General features: G+C 39.4%; 1 protein-coding gene across 2 annotated transcripts in view; it reads right to left on the bottom strand.

The window, feature by feature from the left end:
- Positions 1-25,797, bottom strand: part of AR (androgen receptor) — a 170,297-nt gene that overhangs the window by 126,947 nt on the left and 17,553 nt on the right. Inside the window, exon 1 of one of the 2 annotated variants that reach the window (XM_011980541.1) lies at positions 18,926-19,107. The exons of the other annotated variant lie outside the window; for it this stretch is intronic. Coding sequence (XP_011835931.1) covers positions 18,926-18,945 — 20 coding nt within the window. The 5' untranslated portion in view covers positions 18,946-19,107. Of the gene's footprint in view, positions 1-18,925; positions 19,108-25,797 lie in introns of those variants that run through there. 2 annotated transcript variants of the gene reach the window in all.

Genomic DNA, 25,797 nt, shown 5'->3' with positions numbered 1-25,797 from the left:
CTCTTATACCTCTTGCCTTGAAATCCAACTCCATCCTTTAAGATATAGCTCAAGCTCTCACTCATCCATGAACTGTTCCTCTAGGTCAATGAATGTGGAGAGTGAGTGATGAAGACAGGGAGTTTCTCGGTGGCGGGGAGGGGGGCCCTCAGTGAACAGTGGACATGGACAGTATATTTTCTTTCCAGGATCCCCAATAAGTAGTAACAAATGCTATAGAGTTAATGAACATCCAGCAACTATTTATGGTTAAATATGTGAGAACTACTTCCTTTCTGATTTGTTTTATATCTGCTAACTCATTTCTCCTTGATCCAGAAGACAAACTAGTCCTGTGCTTTGTGTTTACTACATGAGTAAGCAGAAAGCAGGAGTCGTCTGTGGGCATTTCCTAAACATTAAGACCAAACTGACACCAGAAAAACTTCACCAGGATTCTCTAGGGGTCAGGCAGTACCTCAAAATGTATAGAGCACATGTGTATTCCTAAATTCTGGCCAATATATGTAGGATGTAGCTACTCAACAGTGCGCTTACATCTTCTTGGAAGTGGAGAATTATACATCATCAATGACTACTCTCTGACATACTACTTGAGTCCTAATAGTTTTCTTTGTGGTTGTTCAATACATCTGGTGTGTACAATGTTTATGCCACAAAGTACATGAGACTTGAATCTGAGTAGGTCTCTATCTAAAGGAGAACCAGAGTGGTTAGCAGAATGACCACTGGCTATCAGCTTTCAAAACCAACCTCTTGATTGACAGTGGAGAACTACCTCTCAAATCACTCCACCAGCACCAACACAGACTCATTCATCAACAAGCAAAATATCAAGCTCTCACAAGTCTTGCAGCCCCATGGCAATGTTATAGCCATGCAAATACCAAAGTTCTGTTGAATCTAGTACAATTTTCATTCTATCACTCCTGACCTTTGCAACAGAACTGAAGATTGTTGCCTTGCAAAGAAACACTGCTTGAGGAATTTTTGAGTTTTTACAGAAATCAGAATAAAATGAAGCAAGTGAATAGAATGTGGTTCTTCTATTGAAATGCTTCATTTGAGGTATGTGCAATAGAAAAGAACCAGTAAGTGGCTTCATGGAATAAACAAGTAGTTATCTTACTCTCCCAGGCCTCTAGCTGTGAACGGAGATTTCATAGTAGCCTATGGTTCATAAATAAATCAACTTTACAGTTGACACTTTTTCTTTATAAGCAGAAAAGAGTCTCAAGTGTTCTAAGTTGATGAGCACCACCACTTTCCTTTCATGTATGGCACTGCTGTTTGCAATGACCAAAAATGAAGCTGCCACTTCTTTCCTTGGAAAATAAAAGTTCTCGATGTTCTCACATTTTTGCAAGTTTTTCTTCCAAATTATCTCCATGTGAAAACGTGTCCGGAATTGGTGGGTTCTTGGTCTCACTGACTTCAAGAATAAAGCTGCAGACCCTTGTGGCAGGTGTTACAGTTCTTAAAGATGGTATCTCCAGAGTTTGTTCCTTCAGATGTTCATACATGTCCAGAGTTTCTTCCTTCTGGTGAGTTTGTGGTCTCACTGGCTTCAGGAGGGAAGCTGCAGACCTTTGCGGTGAGTGTTACAGCTCTTAAGGTGGCGCGTTTGGAGTTGTTCATCCCTCCCAGTGGGTTCGTGGTCTCACTGATTTCAGGAGTGAGGTTGCAGACCTTCACGGTGAGTGTTACAGCTCATGAAGGCATTGTGGACCCAAAGAGTGAGTGGCAGCAAGATTTACTGCAAAGAGCCAAAGAACAAACCTTCCACCGTCTGGAAGTGGACCGGAGTGGTTGCAGCTGCTGGCTCAGGCAGCCTGCTTTTATTACCTTATCTGACCGTGCCCACATCCTGCTGATTGGTCCATTTTACAGAGAGCTGATTGGTCTGTTTTGACAGGGTGCTGATTGGTGCATTTACAAACCTTGAACCAGACACAGAGTGCTGATTGGTGCATTTACAATCCTTTAGCTAGACACAAAAGTTCTCCAAGTTCCCATAGATTAGCTAGACACAGAGCACTGATTGGTGCATTTACAAACCTTGAGCTAGACACAGAGTGCTTATTGGTGCATTTACAAACTTGAGCTAGACACAAAGTGCTGATTGGTGCATTTACAATTCTCCAGCTAGACATAAAAGTTTTCCAAGTCCCCACCAGATTAGCTAGATACAGAGTGCTGATTGGTGCATCCACGAACCCGGAGCTAGACACAGAGTGCTGATTGGTACATTTACAATCCTCCAGCTAGACATAAAAGTTCTCCAAGTCCCCACCCTACTCAGGAGCTCAGCTGGCTTCACCTAGTGGATCTGGCACTGCCGCTGTGGGTGGAGCTGCCCACCAGTCCCACACTACGTGCCCACACTCCTCAGCCCTTGGGCAGTAGATGGGACCAGGCACTGTGGAGCAGGGGGTGGTGCCCATTGGGGAGGCTTGGCACACACAGGATCCCACAGGGGGATGGCTTGGGCATGGCGGGCTGCAGGTCCTGAGCCCTGCCCCGCGGGAAGGCAGCTGAGGCCCTGCAAGAATTCAAGTGTGGCCTTGGTGTGCCAGCACTGCTGGGGGACCTGGTGCACCCTCTGCAGTTATTGGCCAGGGTGCTAAGCCCCTCACTGCCCAGGGCCCATGGCGCCAGTCAGCTGCTCTGAGTGCAGGGCCGGTGGAGCCTGTGCCCACCAGGAACTCGAGCTGGCCCATGAGCCCCGCGCCCCGGTTCCCACGCACGCTTCTCCCTCCACACCTCCCTGCAAGCAGAGGGAGCTGGCTCTGGCCTCAGCCAGCCCAGAGAGGGGCTCCCACAGTGCAGCGGCAGGCTGAAGGGCTCCTCAAGTGTGGCCAGAGTGGACGTCAAGGTCGAGGAGGTGCCAAGAGCAAGCGAGGGCTGCTAGCACATTGTCACCTCTCAAAAAGTCCTCACTTTCAATCCATGTTTTAATATTCAAATCTTATATAACCTTCTAGGCCCATCTTAAATGCCACCTTGGGGAAGTATTGCAGGGGATAGGGGAGTGGACAAGTTCAGCCACAGATTTTCATTATTATTTCATTATTCATTATTATTATTTCATTATTGTTATAATTTCATAATTATAGCTATATACAAAAATTACTTGAGTGAATTTTAAAAATACAGATTCCTGGCCTTCATACCAGACCAAATGAATCACAATGTCCAGGAACAGGAACTGGTACAATTATTTTTGATTCTCTAGGCAATTTTGAAGCAGACTCACGACTGAGAATCAGTATCTTTAGTTTTGTGTAATAGACCACAACGTCAATAAAAATGCTTAAAGGCCTTCTGGAGGACCTGAGTATGAACAACGACTGAAACAGATGAAGTCAAAGGCAATTCTATCTACTTACAGTTGAGTCGACAAGCTTCCTTTTGCCAAAGCCAAGACACATCAAACATCCTCTTCCTATGGAGAAAATAATCACCTAATCTTTCCTGAAAATCAACTGAGAAGATACCATTCCAGGGCCAATTCTCCTGATCAATGTGATGCAGAGATACTGTTAGCACAAAAGAATGTTATGTGCTGCTGCTCTCATCATCATTCAAAAGGGACAAAAACAAAGATGAGAGAGAAAATTCAGTCCTTAGATTAGTAGTATATCAAACCTTTCTTCCAAAGAGCCCATCACATCTGCACAGCTCCGTCACATCTTAGTCAGAATCAGAAGAGATGCTGTATGATGTGTAAGTGTGCATACATTTATCACTAGAGTTTTGCAAAATAGATATCATCCTAAATAGTTGTCAGGAAAGTAAACTTTAACTGAATCTGATCTTGCCACTGACTTAAATTACAGAATTAGAAATGCATTTTTATGTTGGGCAGATGATCTTTCAAATAAATGAGATCAAGATTGGGAGGAGCAAAGGAGTTAAGATAGGTAGTCCAAACCCCATGGCAAGCCATGTATTGGTACTCCAGTACTCATTCCAGCAACTGGGAACTGTACCCTTCACATTCTCCCTTCCTAAAGTCTTGTAAAATGCTATTGTTTCTTTAATAATTTCTAGTACCTCTATCATACAGGGTAGGAGAATGAAAACCTTATGGATGCTGCTTTTTTTCTCACACACCCTCCATCCAATCTAGGCTTAGCAGCTTACTGGCTGTGTAAACTAAGCTCTTTGAGAGCAGTTTCCTCATTTGTAAAATGGGGATATGTTAATATCTTGAAGATTTTGAAGAATATTAAAAAATTTCTAGCATAGTGGTTGGCACATATGAGGTGCTCAACAAATATACGAATAAGGTACATTACTAATATACATTATTTAAAATGAGTAATTATAATCACAATCCTCTCCCTATAGAGGGCAAAGATGAGGTTTATGGTTAAGGACAGTACCAGGGCTGAGAGCCACATGCTGTAAAGAAGGCCTGAACATGACATAACTTCACAGGTTTGAGAATCATATAAAAGTTTGTATTTGTGACTTTATAAATATTCAATACTTTTTTCGACATTGAAATTTCTTGCAATAAGATATGACTCTTAAAAGCTCACATTTTATAAGAGGTACATATAAAATGTCACACTCTATATAAGAGGTACGTAAAAACTTCTTGAAGGCAATTTGGCTCATTTTCCATGATAAACCCTAGAAACTGCCATGCGAATTAAAGGCTTATTGTGGGGCCATGTTTATCCTAAAACTATGAGAAAGGAGTAAGGAGAGGAGGGGAAAGAACAGGAGAAGAGACAGATAGCACTGGCTATACATAAGAATCACTTATGAGCTTTTAAAAATGTATATACATGCTAAAGTTTAGACCTGGAGATAATTAATGAATAGATTGGGATAACCTTGTCACTGTTTTAAAGCTTCATTGGTGATTCTCATGTGCAACCCAGGTTGATAATTCTTGGCTTAGATTATTCAACTAAGAGTTAAAATATAAACTCTTCCTTATGACTTATTAATTCAACAAATATTTACTGAGTATTTTCTATGTGCCAAAAAGTCTGATAGTGCTGGGAATGCATATAGGAGTGAACAAAATATCATGATCTCTGCCCTCACACAGTTGACAATCTAGTGGGGAAAATGGATAATAAGCAACAGAACAAAAACACTCATTCATAATGACAAATTGGAACAGGCACTTCAACGGAAACAAACAGAATGCTATGACAGCAAGTAATGGGAAAAGGAGTAGAGGTTAAAAAAAAAGAAGACAAAACCAGAGTGGTCAGGGAAGGCTTCTTTGAAGAGAGAGCTTTTAAGCTGAGATCTGAAGAGTCAGAAAGACAAGTCATGGGAATTGCCAAGCAAAGATGATACCTTTAGATTCAGTAAAAAGTACATTCAGGTTATAAATGAGTAACTAGCGAACAACTTTCCATCCTGTGGCCAGAATAAGAGTAACATTTTAAAGGTAATTTTATAAGTTTCCATATTATGGAACGTAATTATCACAAAAGTAATAATCATAGCTATTCTTAAACCACAACTTAATGAAGTGCCATACTAAGGAAATCCAAAGCTCTGTATATTTTTGATGACAGATATTATTATTTGTAAAAGTAATTATTATGTACAATATAATTGTTATTATGTTACATATCTCCCCTGTAAAAACAATAAAAGACAAATGGAGGGAAGAAATTTTTTGGTTAGGGTTTGGTCAGAAATCTCTGTCAGGGCTATGAGGCAGTAAATTCCCCCTGGAGATGCTTTTTTTTTTCCTTGAGGATCTTTAGAGAAAAGACAGCGATTTGCTTAAGATGAACTAAGAACTGTGGAGTTGGGGAAGCAGGGTCTGACAAATATGCATGAGAACTGATGACTGGTGGCTGAGGAAAGGCCAAAATAAGGCAAAAAATGGCCACATCACTAGCGATTGGATGTTAGCGTCATGTGCCAACTGGGAGAAAGAGTAGCAGACTAACAACTTATGGTACCACTCAGGGAAGGAAACAATTTAACTCTTTCAACCTCCTGGGTGCTGCCATTTTGTTTTGCAAAAGACTGAACTAACAGATGAGGTATTACAATGTTTGCATTCATGACACCTGGAGGAAAACAAATCTACTTACTACTTTTAAAGAAAAAGAAAGGCAGTTTGCTCATGTAAGAGGAACAAACGAAGAGAGCAAATGAGAGGGAGCTTGAGCTCAAAGCAGATTAAATATGCTTTAATAGCTGCATAGAAACCTGAAGCTCATAAATTTTCCTTCATGTGCCTAGGAGGACAGGGAATTGCAGATTTATGAGCTTCGTGTTGGAAATCTGTAACTGTGTCTTCAACATTATACAACACTTTTTGAAATAGCATTCCAAGGACTGCCTGCTTGACATTAAAGAAAATAACTCAAGACAATCATCTACCACATTTTCCACCCATGCTTACAGCCCTTTCTTCACTCAAAGTGCCTACTTTGACATCACAACCCTCTTCTGAAGTAGTGCTTTTCGATAATACAAACTAGTCTTGCAAATAGCTTCAACAGAAAGTCTACCAGCCCAGAAAGTGATAGGTGTCTGCCCACCCAATCTTCTGCAGTCCTTTCCACAGATTTCAGTGTCCTTCTGAAGACAAAACTGCTTGCTAAGACCACTAAATGTATTAAGATATTCAACGACAATGTTATAGGCACACTAACACCAAAGGCAGGTCACTAAAAGGAGATTCAAGATAAAAAGCTAGTAAAATAATACATTGCCGCTATGCCTGATATAATGAAGGAGAAAAAGAGCTACGTTCAGAGAGAAGACCTGGGCTCTGGTTCAAACTGTCACTTTACTATGTTAATTGAAACAAGTAACTCTATGTCTTGCAGTCTCATCTGAAAAATGGAATTGATACTGACTGTATGCTTGCTTCAGAGAATATTTATGGATAGTGAAATAAAGAGCATTAAGTACTTCTAAAGGCACAAAACAGTATATAAGTGTAAGAGATTATTATTACAAGAAATTTCTGCTAGGTAATAGTCTCTTCAAAATGTCAGATAACCAGAAGAAACTATCAATAATTATTAAGCACTGATGCCTAAATAAAGCAGAATATAAATGTTCAAAGTCCTTTCATTTTCCCAGCCCACTCTGTCTATGCACTCTCTAATTTCATGCCGGATTTGACTGCAACATTAATGTGCAGTTTCAAAAACTCAGTTGCCCTGTGCTCAAATACAAAATATGACCACTTATTATACACCAGGAACTTTATGTTAATTAATTCATTTTGTCCTCACAATAATTCGAGAAGGTGGATTTTTACATACATCACCAATAAAGAAATAAAGACTCAGAGAAGCAAAGTAACTTGCACGGTGACACACAGCTAAGAAACAGCAAAACCACTATTTGAAACTAAAGTCTGTGGGATTTTAATATATGCTCTTATTCGTTTTACATGGGGTTTCATGACTTCCCACTTGCATTTATTTTATTTTTAAATCACCAATATAAATTGCTTAAAAAAAAGGGAGGGAATTATTTGTGCTCATTGTTTCACACACAAGTACATAGAGACCAAACATAAATAAAATGTACATTAGGTACATTTTATTGGTACTTCAAAGTATTCCAGAGTTTTAGTTGAGATATTTCTTCAGCCAATTGAACCATATTAAGATGAATATGCCGATCTGAATAAAGCTTACTCACTTTTCTATCAGTTTCATATCCCTTTCCTCCCTTGCCTCTGCTTAGGTATGCCTAAGGCAAAACAAAAAGAAAAGATCCTAAACCCAACCAAGCTAAAGTAAAATAAAAAATAAAAAAATATAAAAAACACAGCAACACAAAATATAGAACTTTAAATGTAGATTCTCCTTGTCCCAGATGAGTTTGGGAAGTGGGGGGCTTAAGTGTTAAATTTCTGACAAATTTCTGTTCTTGGGTTGCATTCTCAGCAGTGAAGCCAAGGTCATTTAGATTCTGCTGGCATTCATACCCAACGAAGTGGCTAATGCAGCTAAGATATGTAACACCAGTAGAACAACACAAATGCTTGCTAGAAAACATCATGTAACTGCGAAGTATCATCCCTAAAATGACAAACATATCCAAAATATATTTTAAAATCTTACAACTCAATAATGAAAAGACAACACAATTTGGAAATGAACAAAAGATCAAAATTATACAAACGGCCAATAAGCACATGAAAAGATGATCAATATCCTTAGTCTTCAAGGAAATGCAAATTAAAACCATAATGGGGTCCCAATTCACACCCATTGAGATTACTATTATCAAAAGAGCTGAAAAGGACAATGACAATAATGAGTGTTGTTGAGGATGTGGAGAAACTAAAACTCCCGTATACTTCTGGTCAAAATGTAAAATGATTGTGCTGCTTTGGAAAAATCTGGCAGTTCCTCAAAAGGTTAAATGTTAAGCTACCATATTACCCAGCAATTCCACTCCTAGGTGTATACCAAGGAGAAATAAAAACAGATGTTCATTAAAAAATTTGTACATGAACATTCATAGCAGCATTATTTAAAATAGCCAAGAAAAAAACAAAGGATGAAAACAACCCAAATGTCCATCAACTGATGATTGGAAAAAACAAATATGATACATTAATACAATGGAATATTATTCAGTCATAAATAAGGAATGAAGTATTGGCAGATGCTACAATGCGGCTGAACCTTGGAAACATCATGCTAAGTGAAAGAAGCCAGATACAAAGGGTGACATGCTGCATGATTCTGTTTACATGAAATGTCCAGAACAGCTAAATCTATAGAGACAGAAAGTAGATTTGTGGTTGCCTAGGGTTGAAGGGGACTGGGGGTGGGGGAAATGGGGAGTAACTGCTAATGGGCAGAGGGTTTCCTTTTGGGGCAATGAAAACGTTCCAAAATTGATTTTGATAATTGTTGCACAACTCTGAGTATACAAAAAAAAAAAAAAAGAGAGAGAGAGAGAGACCCATTGAATTTTACAGTTTAAATGGGTATGCTTTATGGTATGTACATTTTATATTAATAAAACTATATAAAAAGACAATATGGCTCATATGAAAATTTACCACCAAATTTTTTTCCAAGAGAGAGAACAAAAATAGAAAAGAAAATAAGAGTTATGCAGCCAAGAGTTACAAGGAAGAGATAACCACATAAAAGGTACTCTGCCATATCCACCAGCAACCATCCTCCTTTGGTACATCTACCTAAGTAGCGCTTTCTCTACCAGCTCTCAGCACACCAGCTCCAAACACCAAAGTCTGGAAAATAAAATCCTTTACTTCTGGTGGCCATTTTACTAAAAATATGACCTCTGAGACTGAGATCAAGGTATCCAAAAGTGGATAAGTACATTAGGAGGAGGATGCTTGCCGGCCTGTCTTTCTTCCTTTCTGTGCTGTTATTTTCAAATAAATTTTTCATTAAGTGAGAAAACCAGCAAATGTTTAAACTGTAGCTCCCAAGGCACAAACTCATGATTTAATTCTCTCTCTCTCTCTCTTTTTTTTTTTTTTTTTTTTTTTGTCCATGTACACAGTCATTACGGTAGCTCTTCCACAGGCGCATCAGAAGATATGTATAGTGCCAAGAAGTTACAGTTGAGTTCAAGCAACAGCGAACGAATTCTAGTTGTCAACTATATACAATGGAACCAAATAGGGTATTCCATAGGAAAATGAAAATTTACAGTAGTACCACTGAGGAAGTGAAGTAAAAGCCGCATCTTACCAGAGAGTCCAAAATACCCATATTCCAGCTTTCCGTGAGGACTTCCCGGTCTGCAGTCATGTTGCTGATGTGGAAGCACACCCATGTATCTTTCTAATGAAACAATACTTTTGGACAAAAATTCTAAGTCTCCCACCCTCCATAGTTTGGCAACCAGATGACAGAATATCTCTCCTGTATAATATACATAAAACTCTAGGTTTTCTGGACATTTCAAATATGTTTATTTGATTTTTTTCTTATAATTCTGATTCTGACAATGCAATTTTTCTCTTCTTTGTCTCATTTGTCTTTTTCATGTGAAACTTAAATAAAGCTTTATTTGAAAATTGAGGTGATATTTACCCAAATAAAATGTACACCAGTTTCCTATGCAAACAAAAACAAACCAGATAAACAGAATAGCTAGAAACATAGCCCACTCCAAATAGACACCTCAAATATAAGAGGTAAAGGAAATAGCATGTAAAGTTACTAGCAAGCTAAAATGTTGTATTACATTTCTGAGATGAATGGGATATTCTTTTATGTCTAATTTACAGGGAAGGGAGAGATGGCTATTCTTTTAAATTGTTCCTCCTTCAGCCATCAGACCTTCTCAGTATCTGAGTATAGCTCTTAAAGTCTAGTTTCTGAAAGTCTGCACTGCCTTCCTTTAAGCACCTGGATACAAGCATTTCATTTCTTCTTCTAAACAAAAGCACTATTTCTTTTAATGCTATCCCATTTTGATAGCCCATAGAGTTTTTGGTGCATCCTCATATCATACAATTCTATACAGATCCTAAAGTCACAGTACAAAAGTTCTGACTACAGCCAAGGCTAAGCTACCTACAATTATTTCTACACACTCTCAATGTTTTGCAATAGAAAAGAAAACTCTCTGACCTCTATAATTGTCAGGGGGAAAAAACAAACTCTTATCACTTTTAAGAAGTCAAGGATTTCTAAGGATATTTGGACCTCTTTCAAGGTTTCTTTTCAAAGGATGGGTGGCCCAGTTTTTCCTTTTCTCTCTCTCCCTCTCCTTTTTAAAAATAAATTACAAATACTTCACTATCCCCAACCTGCCCCACTCCCACTGTTCAGTAGGTTTCTTCATGGAGCTTTGAAAATGTGTTAAATCTCGGCCCAATTCTCATACCTTTAGCAGACTTGTCTCCTCTACATACATTCAGTGCACTTAGCAAAGATCATATGTGCTATCCATTTTTTTTAAGATTAAAATAAACATTTTCTTATCCTTCCTCATATCACTAGTTAGAAGTCATCCCCCCACACACACACAAAAAAAGAAAATTGGCTCTATTATTTGGGTTTATCTTTGTGGTTTCCTTACTGTTTGGTGCTGCCAGAAAGTCAGCAATTTAAGCTTATAGTTTCAACCTCATATTGAGAAGTAAAAAAACACCACTTTGAGTTTTATTAGTGATCACACGGCCTCCGGCTAATTTCTTCCTTCCCAGCAGTTGCCACACCTCTACGAAAAGGGGCAGCTCTATTGACATCTTTCCCTTTGCTTGGATTAATTGTAGCACCTGTCTTTTAGGAGAATTTGTCTTCTAAAGCCTAAGGAGCAATTGAAAGAAATCTAGAAAACACAACCTTCAATTCAACCTCTCTTTATCTCAACACTACTTCCAAAGGTCTGGGGATGAGAGGCTAAACTTCTGCTACAAAGCTAGTCATTGAAAGCTGAGAGGCCACAAAGTCAGATATGATGGCATTCATTGCCCTAGGCTCCATCGCTGGGTGACATATGACAGGTTAGGGAGTAGGCCTAAGCTAAAACGGGGAGCACAGAGAATGCACACGTTCAAACTCGCCCAATGGGTCATTGGGGCACTGAGTATATTTCCATTTTGAAATAGGGTGTTTCTGGAATAGAGTCTTACTTACTTCTGGAAAGTGTATAAATGGTTGCTGCCTCTGTTGTTTAAGAGGGTGGGAGGAGAAGGGGAATGAAAGCCAGATCCAAGTCTGAAAAAAAGCTGGAACTCATCACCTTCTAGCAAATATGTCAGGAAGGAAACACACGCAGTCACTAGCAGTTTCTTTCAAACTATCCTCTATGGGTGGTGTCGCATAGGCCTTCCATAGCTGAAGTGAAGTAAACCACCACTTACAAGAATCCTATGTGCCAATATGCTGACAGGGGCCTTAAAAATTATCAACTCCTATTTTCCATACACTTCCATTATGTTTTACAAATGGGGAAAATATAATCTAGAGAATGGAAAGAATTTTGTCTTCTTCAACAGCTATAAGATCCAAAGCAATGTTAACCCAATGGCGAAATGTGTACTACTGGTAGAATGGTGAGATGAATTTAGGTGCTGCTGCAATGAACTACTTTTTAGTAGTTATGCATTTATTTTAATCATCATTTCTACTTCTAATTAATTATTACTTCTAAAATTTTCATAATAAACAGAAATGATAGAGGTAAAACCACGTGTTCTACAAATTCAAAATTGCTATTTACTCTGACAATAACTAGCTGTGTGAGAGTGGGAAAATTCCTTTGTCATTCTGGGCCTCAAGAGACCCTATATCAATGAGATAGTGACAATGCCACCCTCAAATTGTTTGCCAAAGGGTGGTAGGGCAAGAGCCCCATTCTATCCATCCAGTGAGTCAGCCTGCAGTGTTGTGCTGGTACTCAAAAAGGAAACAGAAATGTATGCATGAATGAAGGCTTGAGACCAGATGATCCTGAGATTTGAAGGGTTAGAGGGGACTTTCGGAAGTCAGTCAGTGCAGCCCTCTACATGAGACCTCAGAAAACCAATCCATTTGTGCCAAACCTGCTGTCCCTAAATAGATAAACATGAATGGGACATTCAGAACAAATAGGACGATTGACCTAGACTTCAAAAGAGCAAGATAAATAAGTACCAACCCAGGGAAGAATTGGTTCCTCCATCTTTCTCTACCTTTCTAGCTCAAAGCCAAATTATCTAAGGTTAAATAATTCATTAAAGGGTATTCAGTTAGGAAAAGATGAAGTCAAATTGTCCCTGTTTGCAGATGACATGACTGTATATTTAGAAAACTCCATTGCCTCAGCCCAAAATCTCCTTAAGCTGATAAGAAACTTCAGCAAAGTCTCAGGATACAAAATCAATGTGCAAAAATCACAAGCATTCTTATACACCAGTAAGAGACAAACAGAGAGCCAAATCATGAGTGAACTCCCATTCACAATTGCTTCAAAGAGAATAAAATACCTAGGAATCCAACCTACAATGGATGTGAAGGACCTCTTCAAGGAGAACTACAAACCACTGCTCAACAAAATAAAAGAGGACACAAACAAACAAGAACATTCCATGCTCATGGATAGGAAGTATCAATATAGTGAGAATGGCCATACTGCCCAAGGTAATTTATAGATTCAATGCCATCCCCATCAAGCTACCAATGAGTTTCTTCACAGAATTGGAAAAAATTGCTTTAAAGTTCATATGGAACCAAAAAAGAGCCCGCATTGCCAAGACAATCCTAAGTCAAAAGAACAAAGCTGGAGGCATCATGCTACCTGACTTCAAACTATACTACAAGGCTACAGTAACCAAAACAGCATGGTACTGGTACCAAAACAGAGATATAGACCAGTGGAACAGAACAGAGCCCTCAGAAACAGTACCACATATCTACAACCATCCGATCTTTGACAAACCTGACAAAAACAAGAAATTGGGAAAGGATTTCCTATTTAATAAATGGTGTTGGCAAAACTGGCTAGCCATATGTAGAAAGCTGAAACTGGATCCCTTCCTTACACCTTACATGAAAATTAATTCAAGATGGATTAGAGACTTAAATGTAAGACCTAAAACCATAAAAACCCAAGAAGAAAACCTAGGCAATACCATTCAGGACATAGACATGGGCAAGGACTTCATGTCTAAAACACCAAAAGCAACAGTAACAAAAGCCAAAACTGGCAAATGGGATCTAATTAAACTAAAGAGCTTCTGTATAGCAAAAGAAACTACCATCAGAGCGAACAGGCAACCTACAGAATGGGACAAAATTTTTGCAATCTGCTCATCTGACAAAGGGCTAATATCAAGAATCTACAAAGAACTCAAACAAATTTACAAGAAAAAAACAAACAACCCCATCAAAAAGTGGGCAAAGGATATGAACAGACACTTCTCAAAATAAGACATTTATGCAGCCAACAGATACATGAAAACATGCTCATCATCACTGGCCATCAGAGAAATGCAAATCAAAACCACAATGAGATACCATGTCACACCAGTTAGAATGGCAATCATTAAAAAGTCAGGAAACAACAGGTGCTGGAGAGGATGTGGAGAAATAGGAACACTTTTACACTGTTGGTCGGAGTGTAAACTAGTTCAACCACTGTGGAAGATAGTGTGGCAATTCCTCAAGGATCTAGAACTAGAAATCCCATTTGACCCAGCCATCCCATTACTGGGTATATACCCAAAGGATTATAAATCATGCTGCTATAAAGACACATGCACACGTATGTTTACTGCAGCAGTATTCACAATAGCAAAGACTTGGAACCAACCCAAATGTACATCAATGATAGACTGGATTAAGAAAATGTGGCACATATACACCATGGAATACTATGCAGCCATAAAAAAGGATGAGTTCATGTCCTTTGTAGGGACATGGATGCAGCTGGAAACCATCATTCTCAGCAAACTATCACAAGGACAAAAAAACCAAACACCGCCTGTTCTCACTCACAGGTGGGAATTGAACAATGAGAACACTTGGACACAGGAAGGGGAACATGACACACCAGGGCCTGTTTTGGGGCAGGGGGAAGGGGGAGGGATAGCATTAGGAGACATACCTATTGTAAATGACGAGTTAATGGGTGCAGCGCACCAACATGGCATATGTAACAAACCTGCATGTTGTGCACATGTACCCTAGAACTTAAAGTATAAAACAAAAAAAAAAATCCATATGTACTGTCTGAAGGTACCAGTATTTCAGTTGTCTTTGATTGCTTTTCTTTAACTTGAGCATTGTTAATGGCCCTCTAAAAGTGTAGAGCTTTCATTTGAACGACCTCCAGTTTCTGCTTTGTAGAACGGTTAATCTCAGGGAGCAGAGATTAAGGTTGGTCAGCAGATATCTATACAATCATAAAACGAATATTATAGGGAAACAACTATATGCTGGGCTCAAATTGTCATCTGTCACATTCTAGTGGTAGGACCCTGGCCCAGTTAGTTTATTTATCTGTGTCTCTTCATCTATAAAATGAAGACAAAGATTCCTACTCACATCATTCGGCTATTGTGAGCATTAAAATGTCATAACACTTTAGATGTACATAATAACTTTTTGATAAAGCTGGATTGGTCCTGGAAAGGACCATTCTTTAAGCACAACTGAACAACTTAAAAAATGCTGACTTGGATATGTAACTATTTTTGACTACCCATGATATGTTGAACTAGCCAAATACACAGTAGAGTTTCCTACCTGAAAAGAAGCAATCTCAAGGCTTACCCTGCAGTCTAATGATCTACTACTTACAACTCGAAATTTAGCTCTATCATACCAGTAAAACAGAAAAAAACCTGAATTGAAAGTTCATAGAAAATCACTATAAACTTTAAGAAGCTGTCTTTTTCCCTTTGTATACTGGAATTTTCAAATCCAATATTATATTGATAAATGAACCAACATCTGAGATCTCCACTTTTTTTAGAGAATATAAAAAGTATCTTTGTTATAATATTTGATGTAATAAGATTTTACCTGATATTCTGATGTAGATTTCTTTTTCAATAATTAAAGGACATTATATAAGGAAGTCACTACACCCCTGAGGTCATAACAGCTGCCACTTAAATATCTGTTGACTAACAAAATTGAACACTATATGTTGCATGTGCAAAGCATTACTAATTTTTAGCACAGATATATCATCTCAGAAAAGTAGTGACTCCTCTTCAATCGATACTCAGCCTCCTTCCCCAGAAAACGCAGAATCAGAACTGATTAACTCTTTCCTAAACAAAACAGAATGGCCAGAGTTTGCAGGGTTTGCTTCAGAAGACAAGCTCAGAATATTACCCTAACTGAATAAATTTTACTATACGAAAAATCCACCCCATTGTCCTTCTTTTTCTTTTTTCCCTTAAATAAGTGAGAAGTTTGTCATATGCAATCATTTGGTAGCTACTGAGACAGTCTTTATTATTACCATTATACAGATGAGAAAATCAAGGTTTGAAATTATCAAGATTGGCTGCAATGTAGAGCCCACATACAAATGTTTATCTTTTGACTGGAATCCAGCACCACAGACTTCTCTACATTGAAATCAATACAACAAAAGAAAAATTCAATTCAACGGTCTGAATTATAAAATAGGATAGATTCCTCCTCTGTTTTTTTTAAATTTTCATTATTTTACATTCAATAATTCAAACTAAGCCAAAAGATCCTGTTTTATCATAAAACAGACATAATGATTTAATTATTATGTCAATTGTATGTAAATAATATGTCTAAGGTGTTTGTCAATTAAAAAAATTATTTGAATATCTGAAATATCCCTCTCCTAATCTTATAGAATTAGTTAAAAATATTTATGAAACTTTTGTACTCTTTTTATTGAGCACAATCCAGTTAACTTCTAGATATATATTCCCTTAGCGGAGTACTATGTTAATTTCCAACACCTAGACAACTTACATGTTTCTACTGAACCTAGTCTTTTATTAGTGAGCACTTCCTTCTCAGGGACTACCATAATTACAAAGGAACTGTATGTACTTTTAAGCAGTCTGCATACACACTGGACAACTGACATCACAGACTGACATCAGAAAAATCATGGTTGTCCCCATTAAGCACCACAGATACACTGGGAATGGGAGCAGAGCTGGCATAAAGACCACCCTGCCCATATCAGTGGATCAGTGTGTGTGATGTTTGCAGTGACACTTAACAAGCTCTCTATAATATCATGCAAAGAAACAAGTGTAATAAATGAGTGAGCCACATGTGGAATTTCCTTCTTGCTATGGCAGAACAAGACCAGAAAATAATATAATCAAACAAAGAAAGAGAACCAAAAGAACAGAAGTTTTAAATAGAGGTGGCAACCTTCCATCAGAAAGAAAGGGAGAGCTGGTCTCTTCCTCATCCCTACCCCTCCCCTTACTGCCTTCCTTATATGGTCACAGCAGCCCAGGACAAGGAAAGATCTGGTCCTGCTAAGCTTCTCTCTATGACCGTCACCTCTCCATTTCCTGTGCACCCCATCCTGAGCCCCTGGCTGACTCCATTCAAATGAGGAATATGCTCATCTCTCTGTTATTTTTCATTCTCCTTTTTGTCTGTACTCCATGTGTTCTAAGTCACCTTCAGAGCTCTTTGTCTCTAAGATGTCATTTGTAGTAACTCTTCAAAAAGCCAAACAAAATCAGAAAAGTAACACCTTCTAACCCAGTAATGAACATCACAAATAAGACTTTGCAGTACAAATAAATGCTTTCTCCACCATCAATACACTGAGTTTTAAAAAGCACATAGCTCTTATGCAGCCCGTACCTTTCAAATTTACTTCACTGAAATCATGAAATTAATATGAAAAGATTTATCATCTAACCGCTCATTTCTCAAGGATTCTCTACACACAACTGTCCTGTTAATAAAGACACACTGTGTATAATTTTTAACTGACTCTTTTGACATCCTACATGAATAAATTATGCACACCTACGTACCAACACACTTTTAAGTACCAAAGCATCTGGCAAGCCAGAAGATAACCAAGCAAGTAAAAAACGAGATGTGAGTTATTTCACAAAACAATCTGGTAGATTCCTTAGAGAGCAGGTGAGCTTTTTATGAACTCAGTGGGTGCATATGCACAGACATGTAGTCAACAACACAGACACAGATAGAAGCCAATATACATAGACAGCTACACAGAAGTATCTGGTCATATAGAAGCAGAAAGATACATGAATGGGTGCACATACAATGAAATGCACACACAGGGACAAAAACAGGGACAGCCAACACAATTGACTGCAAACATAGACAGTTCTGCTTCTCAAAGACAGAGTTGGATATGCTCACTCATACATGCACAAAAATGATAAGGAGGTCAATTCTAGTGGATATATACAAAAAACTAAAACATGCACAAAAAACATAAGGAGGTCAATTCTAGTCGATATATACAAAAACATAAGCCAAAAACTGCAAAGGCCCAGAACTGCAAGAGAGGGATATATGCCCAGAGAAATACGAATAAAGATAAGTAGGCAGATACATTAGAACATATACACACTGAGACACATGGAGATGGGGACAATCGGGGCTATGACATAAACGGAAATAGTCACCCCAAAACAGTCTTGCTTAGACACACAAATTAAGATGAAAACAGACATAGAAATCCACACACCGACAGAAAGAATCCACACACCGACAGAAAGAAACAGCTGTAAATACAGACACAGTGACACAGTGGCCTGGAGTGAGAGATATCCACATAGACAGAGACATGTGCAAACTCAGGGGAAAGAAACGCAAGAAGGCATAGAGACACAAAGACGGAAGAACTGGTAAAAAGAGACAGAGGCACACTGACTTAGCAAGACACTTGATTACACAGAGATACGAGCACAAAAGAGAAGACACGTTCCCACTAGCAGAGCACACAGAGTAAGACACTGTTTCTGGATCTCTGTGTGTCACAACTGCTCAGAAGTGAACTCACAGTAACAGACACACATACTCTGGTACACAATCACACACAAACATCAAACCACAACACACATGCAAAAACCCACAGTTGTTCCTTGCACAAAGGCTGAAAACTGGAAGACACCATGTATGTTGCTTACTGTCTCTAGGGGTCTTGCAGGTAGGCCAATATGCATGAAAAAGGCAACCTTGTCATAGCGAAATAAGTGCTTTTTGCATGTTAATAATAATGAATTGCTCAACCCCATACACACACACACACACACACACACACACACAATCCCCCACCCACACTGTAGTCTGCCCCAAATTAGTCAACATGCTAAGATATTCAAGCAAGCTGGTCTAGATGCCTAATAGATAATGTCATGGCTGCATAATATTAGGTCACAGTCACTCCTTACAACACTCACTACCCACTACAGTTACACCTTACAACACTCACTACCCTAGAAAATGAGTTCTAAGTTTTCAGCTGAAGAACCTCCCACCTGTGAAGCCAGAGTATCATGGGAAAAAGTGATAGGCAATATCAGGAGCACTCTGCATTCATTTCCCTGGTTCCCTGTACAAAGTCTGGTACAAAGCCAGCCTCCAGCAGCTTCAGGCAGGCATTTGCATAGGCAAGAAGATGGAGCAGATGACCTCCGAGGAATCCCTCTCTGCTTGCAGCACCTACTGGAGAAGAGAGCAACTTGGCAAATCAGAGCTGATAAAACATTCTGCAATGCACAGTGGGTCGGGAAGAGGGGGGATGGGGCAGATAAGCAAACTAACATACCTTCCTGATGCCAATTACTGCCTTGTTAATTGCCAAAATTCAAATGTGATTTAAATAAGAACAATAGTGTGAAAATATTACATATAGAGATCACATTGCCTCTGAATGCCAGGCCTCTAGAAAAAAACCAAGGGGAGGAGCTGGTACATATTCCTACTTTAATTGGAGTTGGTACCTCAGAACCCACTGTCCCCAGAGTGTAGTAGAAAGAGTCAAAGTCACTGAGATCAAAGAACGCCCTAGCTGGAAAGGGCATTTAGTTCTGACCTGGGAGCAGAAGCCCTCAATTTCCAATCTGAATGTGCCAGAAACGTGTTTGTGCTTGTGAACTTGGTCTAATCCGCTTTTCTATCTGGGTTTCAGTTGCCCAATCCATACGAAAGGGAACTGACCTCTAGAATTCTCTCTAAATTATGACTACTTCTGATTCTTTGGCATAAACTTGCCCTCTTTCAACCCACTGTTTTGAACTCATGTCTAGCGAATAAGCACAATTAGTCCTCAGAAATGGAAAGAAGAGTAATGCTTTTCACCAAGTTGACAAATGCCTGCTATATACAAAGAAGGAAAATAGACGCCCAGACACAGACGTGCCTACTTGAAACGAGTTTCCAATGTTAAGTTTGAATAAATAAGGGGCTTTGTGGTATGGGAAGGAGATTTGGAGGGGCTACTCTGCCTGTCATCTGCTGACCCCTGAATGCATTACCCTCTTTTCACACTTGCTCAGTGCAGAAGCAGGCCACTGCCCTCAGCTCCCAGTTACTAAAATTGCTAAGTGGCTGGTACAGGGGCAAAACCCATCCCTTACACCACACATGCACAGGCTTTTAGAAAAAACAGGAGAAGGTTTTATCCCTGAAGTATAGGATTTAGTATGTGATAAAACAGCTACACTTTAAATCTATAAGCCCTTTCTGAATTTACAAAATACTTCTAGACTTAATGTTTCATCCATATAATTAGAATTTATCTTCCAATCTGCTGATAAGGAAACTCTGACTCAGAACTGTTGACTTGCCCAAAATTATACAGATAGTAACCCACAAAGTCTGGACACAAACCCTGGTATTTTACGCATAGGTCTGATGTTCTTTCAAGTACTTTAGTCTTCTTCACTCATGGTCTTCTTGGTGGACATTGAACCTCTCTTCCTACTTCACTCCAGCTAGAGGGGAAAAAAAAAACTCTGGCATGAACTCAGGGCTGAAAAGAACCCATGTCTATCTCCCACCTCCATCTCTGTATGGAGACTAGGGAAACAGGAGGAGGTGTGGCATTTGGCTAAAGGACTCTTGGAAACCAGGAAGGGAGGAAAGCCTTTCCTCATCACCCTCCATTACTGTTAGTCCTCAGGGAACATTGTGGGTAAGTTTATGAAGCTAAGGGAGTAAAAAAGAGATGACATGTTGCCCAGGAAATTCACATCCCAAACTCATTTTTCCTGAATTAGCTGTGACTTTGATTATCCATATTACAGTTAACTAAGGCACTTAAGAGCCTGGATTAAGACTCTGAGTCCCAGTACCCAGAAAGGCTGTAAAACCTTTTCAGAAGATTATTAGGAACACGCTAGAGAAGAGTTACGTTGAAGGGAGGCAAGAGGCTTTGGCTGATGGAGGGTACATTTAACGGCCTCTGTGAAAAATAAAGCTGAAGTGGTGTGGAATAGTGAAAACAGCAGTGAGGCCAGGAAACGAAAAAAAATTGAACAATCAAAATTCAAGTCCCAAACTACCAAGTTACTTACTATGTGATCTTGAACAAGTCATTAAAGTCTCTGAAATTCAGTTTCTTACCTATAAAGTGGAACTAATAAGAGCTACCTAGGATCAAAGTAAAGATTAAACAAGAAAACAGAGAGACAACATCTAACATTGCACCTGTCACTGACAGGCAAATGCTCAAAAAGAGTAATACTTGACCAGAAAGAGTTAACCTATCACAAGAAGGAGTCTTAAGTGGTAGGTTTTCAAAGCAAGTGGAATGATGATGCTCCAAGTCTGCTGATTATTTACTTGGAAAAAATCTAAAATCAACTCTTAAACAACAATCTTTGTCACTCCCATACTGCACCCAAATACATAACCACAAAGTTGGGACTCACCAGGACCATCTAAGGCCCCCCATAGATCCTACTTAGCAATCTCGCAGCCCCATCCATCATCACACACTCAACCTTCACACACACACACACAGAGGCTGAAACATTTCACTTCTGTTCTTAGTAAGACAAGATTAGATTAAAATGCAATTTCTCACAACGCTTCATTTTCATGTACCCAAAATAAAAGACTTCTCATTTTTAGGATGGCCATACTCACTGAGGAATATAACTTGAGATTTTTCTAATGGCATTTCATAAGTTGCTATTCATATGTTTACTACTGAGATGTCAGTCCCCAGTCTGTGATATTTTAGAGTCATGAGATGGTGTCGTATTTCTCTTTGTAGCCTCAGAATCCAGCACAGCATTTGATAGAAAGTTGGTACTCAGGAAATGTATTGATGAATAAAATAATTAATTAGTGAATTCATGAACGAAATGTTCATTTAACTAAACTGATAATGCTAAAAATGAAAAAAAGTTCCACAACTGATAAAACAAATCTTCAACCGAAAGTTGGAATAATGTTCCCAAATGACATATATACTCATTCATTCATTATATAGCAAATCTGAGCTGTGAACTTGAAAAAACGTGGACCTACCATCAAAAATTAATGGTCCGGGGCCGGGAGCAGTGGTTCCACGCACTTTGGAAGGCCAATGGGGGTGGATCACTTGAGACCAAGAATTCAGGACCAGCCTGGGCAACATGACAAAACCCCATCTCTACTAAAAAGACAAAAATTTTCCAGGCATTGTGGCGTATGTCTGTAATCCCAGCTACTCAGGAGGCTGAGGCATGAGAATCACTTGAACTCAGGAGGCAGAGGTTGCAGTGAGATGAGACCTTGCCATTGCACTCCAGCCTGAGTGAGACTCTGTCCTCCCCACCCCCCAAAAAACTAATCAAATCCTAGTTCTGTTGCTTATTGTCTGAGTTACCTTGGAATGTCCTTTAATTTCCTCCAGTCTCGTTTTACTCATCTGTGAACTAAGGATTTGATCCCTGTTGTGCCTACCTCCAAGTTGATTTTGAAGAGTAAAAAAGATAATGTGTCTGAAAGTACTTGGTAGACTTTCAAGTGATTTATACATCCTAGGAATTGTAATAACTTAGTCTCAAACATGCTCAATGGTTCCACTCCCATTTTCCAGTCCTCCACCATTTCTCTTACCAACTAACTATAACAAAGCCAGCCTCTACGTCCTCTGAAAACCATTGATAAACAAAATGCATGAGGGAAAGGAAAACAGAGAACTAGGTCTCCTGCCAGCTCAAGCAACTTTTAGCTTATCTGATTTCTTATAGATCCTGGGCATGGCTGCCTGAATAAGTCAGTGTTGCCACCACTAATAAAATATCTTAATACCAATCTTTTAAAGTCATCCAGAAAGCATCCTTCATGGATCCACTGTGATTTCCCTTCCTAGAAGTGGTTTCAGCAAAGTAAGAGTCTGTGAGGATGGTTTTGATAGCAAGAAGATGGCACAGTGAAAGTGGAGCGGGAGTCTGTGCCACTGTGGGAAGACAGTCTGAGGTGCTAGAGATGGGAAAAGTAGATGAAGGAAAATGGCAGTGGGCAAAGAGAAGGATAGTTGTCTCAAACAAGAAAGAAGATTGGGCTCTGTGGAATAGGGTTCAAAAAGGCCAGGACCAAAGAGAAGCTCCAGGTTTTGCCAACTTTTAGGACAAAATCTATCAGATTTACAAGTTGAAAACTAGGGGGAAAATCGGCTCTAAGGAAACCCCAATGTGTACCTATAGTTAACAGTTGCTAACTGCTAATTTCTCCTTTAATAAATTTAGAAGTGCAATTAAGAATAAAGTAGAAAAAATTATTTCACTTTCTAGCAACTGTCATATGCCATGGTAACAATGCATGTGACCAGAAACTGAAAAGAAAAGAATGAAATGAACCCATCAACCTGACACTTCCATGCTACTCTCAGCTACCAATGCAGGGGCATTACAATTTCAGACAGCAGACACACTGGTACAACTGCTCCTTCCCTGTCACCCTTACTCTATTATACACTGAGGAGTTCAAAGTTGATAGAATAAGAAGCCTTAGTAGATGCTCTCCAGAGTTGTGGGAGATGGAAGTGGATCACCTTGTTTGTTTCCATGGGAGAAAGCCAAACAGATTTCACCTCTCAACTTACTCCCCCATAGACTGGGGTATAGTCCTTGCCTCTTAGGATCTGCCAGCCTGCTCTTAAATGACTCAGCAGATCTTTAAATACACCCAAGCAAAGAGCTGCTCTGAGACACAACTTGCTGTTAAAAAAAAAATGTTTTAATCTGTTTGGGGTGTTGAGAGGAAGATCCTTTGTTAACATTAGGTTCCCAAGCAAATTCAGTACTGCTGTGACTCTTTCTCTCTCTCTCTATGCTAAGAGGCTTGTTTTTGTTCTGCTGCCTGCCATTTGCCAGCTGTGTGGATCACAAGGATGAGAAGGGAGATCATTCCAGGCCATGGAAGGAGTCAAGAAAATTCCTGCCCAGTAATTTTGTTGGGGGAAGGGTACCAATTTGTGCAATGGAGTGACTGGTTTAAATGTAGGGGCCCCAAACTCAAAGAGGTCCCATAATTTGCGTGGAGTCATTCTGTTCCTTGTGGAAGACCATGACCTCTGGCCAAGAAGAGGAATCTTCTTACTCTCCCTCTCTCCTCAAACTAGCTCAGTCTCACACTTTGAAGCAAACATCAACCAATAAGAGATTTTAGCTGGGCTGAGGGAAGTAACTTAATAACTTGCATTACCGAAGCAAATCATGCTCCCCTGTTATCTGCAATGACCTCACGCTTACATTCCAGCCAAAGCATTTTGGAGACTCAAAGCTTTGTGGAAGGGGAAGCCAGGCAGCAGTGGCCTGGGGAAAAGTCCATGTATGTCAGCCAGAGTCTAGCATTTTCCCAAGCTCTGTTTGTCTGGACTACTACTACTACTAATAATAATAGGTACAATTTATGAAGCTTTTACTATGCACCAGGCCCTGGGCTAGATGTTTTACATTTATTATCTCACTTATCTTCACAAAAACCCAACAAAGGAAGCATTAGTATCTTCATTTTAGAAATAAAGAAACTAAAACTCAAGAGAGGTGAAGTGGCCCAGAACTGGAAGCTAGTAAGACCCAGGGGCAGTACTGAAAACAAAATCTATCAGATGCCAAAGCCTATTCCTGAACATCAGTCAACATATTACATTTTGACTCTTACCCCAGCTTGTTTCCCAAAGGCCCTTCAGTCTCTCTGTTATGTATTTAAAATCCTTAACTACACAAAGTATGCCTCAAATCATCCAAATGGGCATTTTGGAGTCATCCATAGGCTTTTAAATTTTTAGAAAATGACTGTAAAAATAATCTATGAGTCCAAATCTTTGTCCTATACATGGTTCCCAAAGGGTCCAGACTCTTCTTAAATGTCTTCAGTGAATGTGAATTTACTATTTATGTAATTCAGCCAATAGACAGACAGAAATGGTGTGATGAATAAGAAGAAGGGAACCAATATTTCAGCACCTACTAAGTGTAATGCCCTCTATCCTAGTTGTTTTATTTCATTCTTACAATAACTCTGTAAGGAGAGTGTTCTACAGATAATGAAGATCTAGAGGCTCAGAGGGGTTATATTACTGACCTGAGGTCATCCAACTATGTTACATGACTGTGCTAGAATTGAAAGTCAGGTCTGATCCTATTGTGGTGCTGCTTGTACATTTCTTTAGCCCCTCCTATACGAGGAGTGAAAGCCCTTGGAGTAAGCAAGGGACTCAAGATTTGCTTAGGTCTCTAATCTGACAGGGATGACATACTCGAATGACTAGAAGAGTCAAGCAGGTAACTTAAATGAATAAAGTGGGTCACTGGTGCCTGGGCAAACTGCGAAGTGCATGGCCCATCCAGAGGATCAGCTGCTTTTCACCTGCAGCTGGTCATTACCATGTAAGAATGAAAGTTCTGTATTGTCAGATCTTCATTCCCTACGGTGGAAATCTGAATTTTGAAGTAAAATGTTAGCAAGTAATTCAATACACACACACACACGCACGCGCACACACACACACACACACACACACCCCATATAGACCAAACAAAACTCATATGGTCCATGTTAACAACTTCTGATGAAGGATGAAAGAAGCCATTCTAAGAAAATATCTTTCAGGCTGGTCTCATTGATTCACACCTGTAATCCCAACACTTTGGGAGGCCGAGGCAGGCGGATCACCTGCAGTCAGGAGTTTGAGACCAGCTTGGCCAACATGGTGAAATCCTCATCTCTACTAAAAATACAAAAATTAGCCAGGCATGGTTGCACACGCCTGTAATCCTGTCTCTTATACACATCTAGATGTGTATAAGAGACAGGGCAAGAAGATGGAGCAGATGACCTCCGAGGAATCCCTCTCTGCTTGCAGCACCTACTGGAGAAGAGAGCAACTTGGCAAATCAGAGCTGATAAA

The sequence above is a fragment of the Mandrillus leucophaeus genome, unplaced genomic scaffold (assembly GCF_000951045.1).
Source record: "Mandrillus leucophaeus isolate KB7577 unplaced genomic scaffold, Mleu.le_1.0 Scaffold1046, whole genome shotgun sequence".
Classification (NCBI taxonomy): Eukaryota; Metazoa; Chordata; class Mammalia; order Primates; family Cercopithecidae; genus Mandrillus; species Mandrillus leucophaeus.
This window is presented reverse-complemented; position numbering and strand designations above follow the sequence as displayed.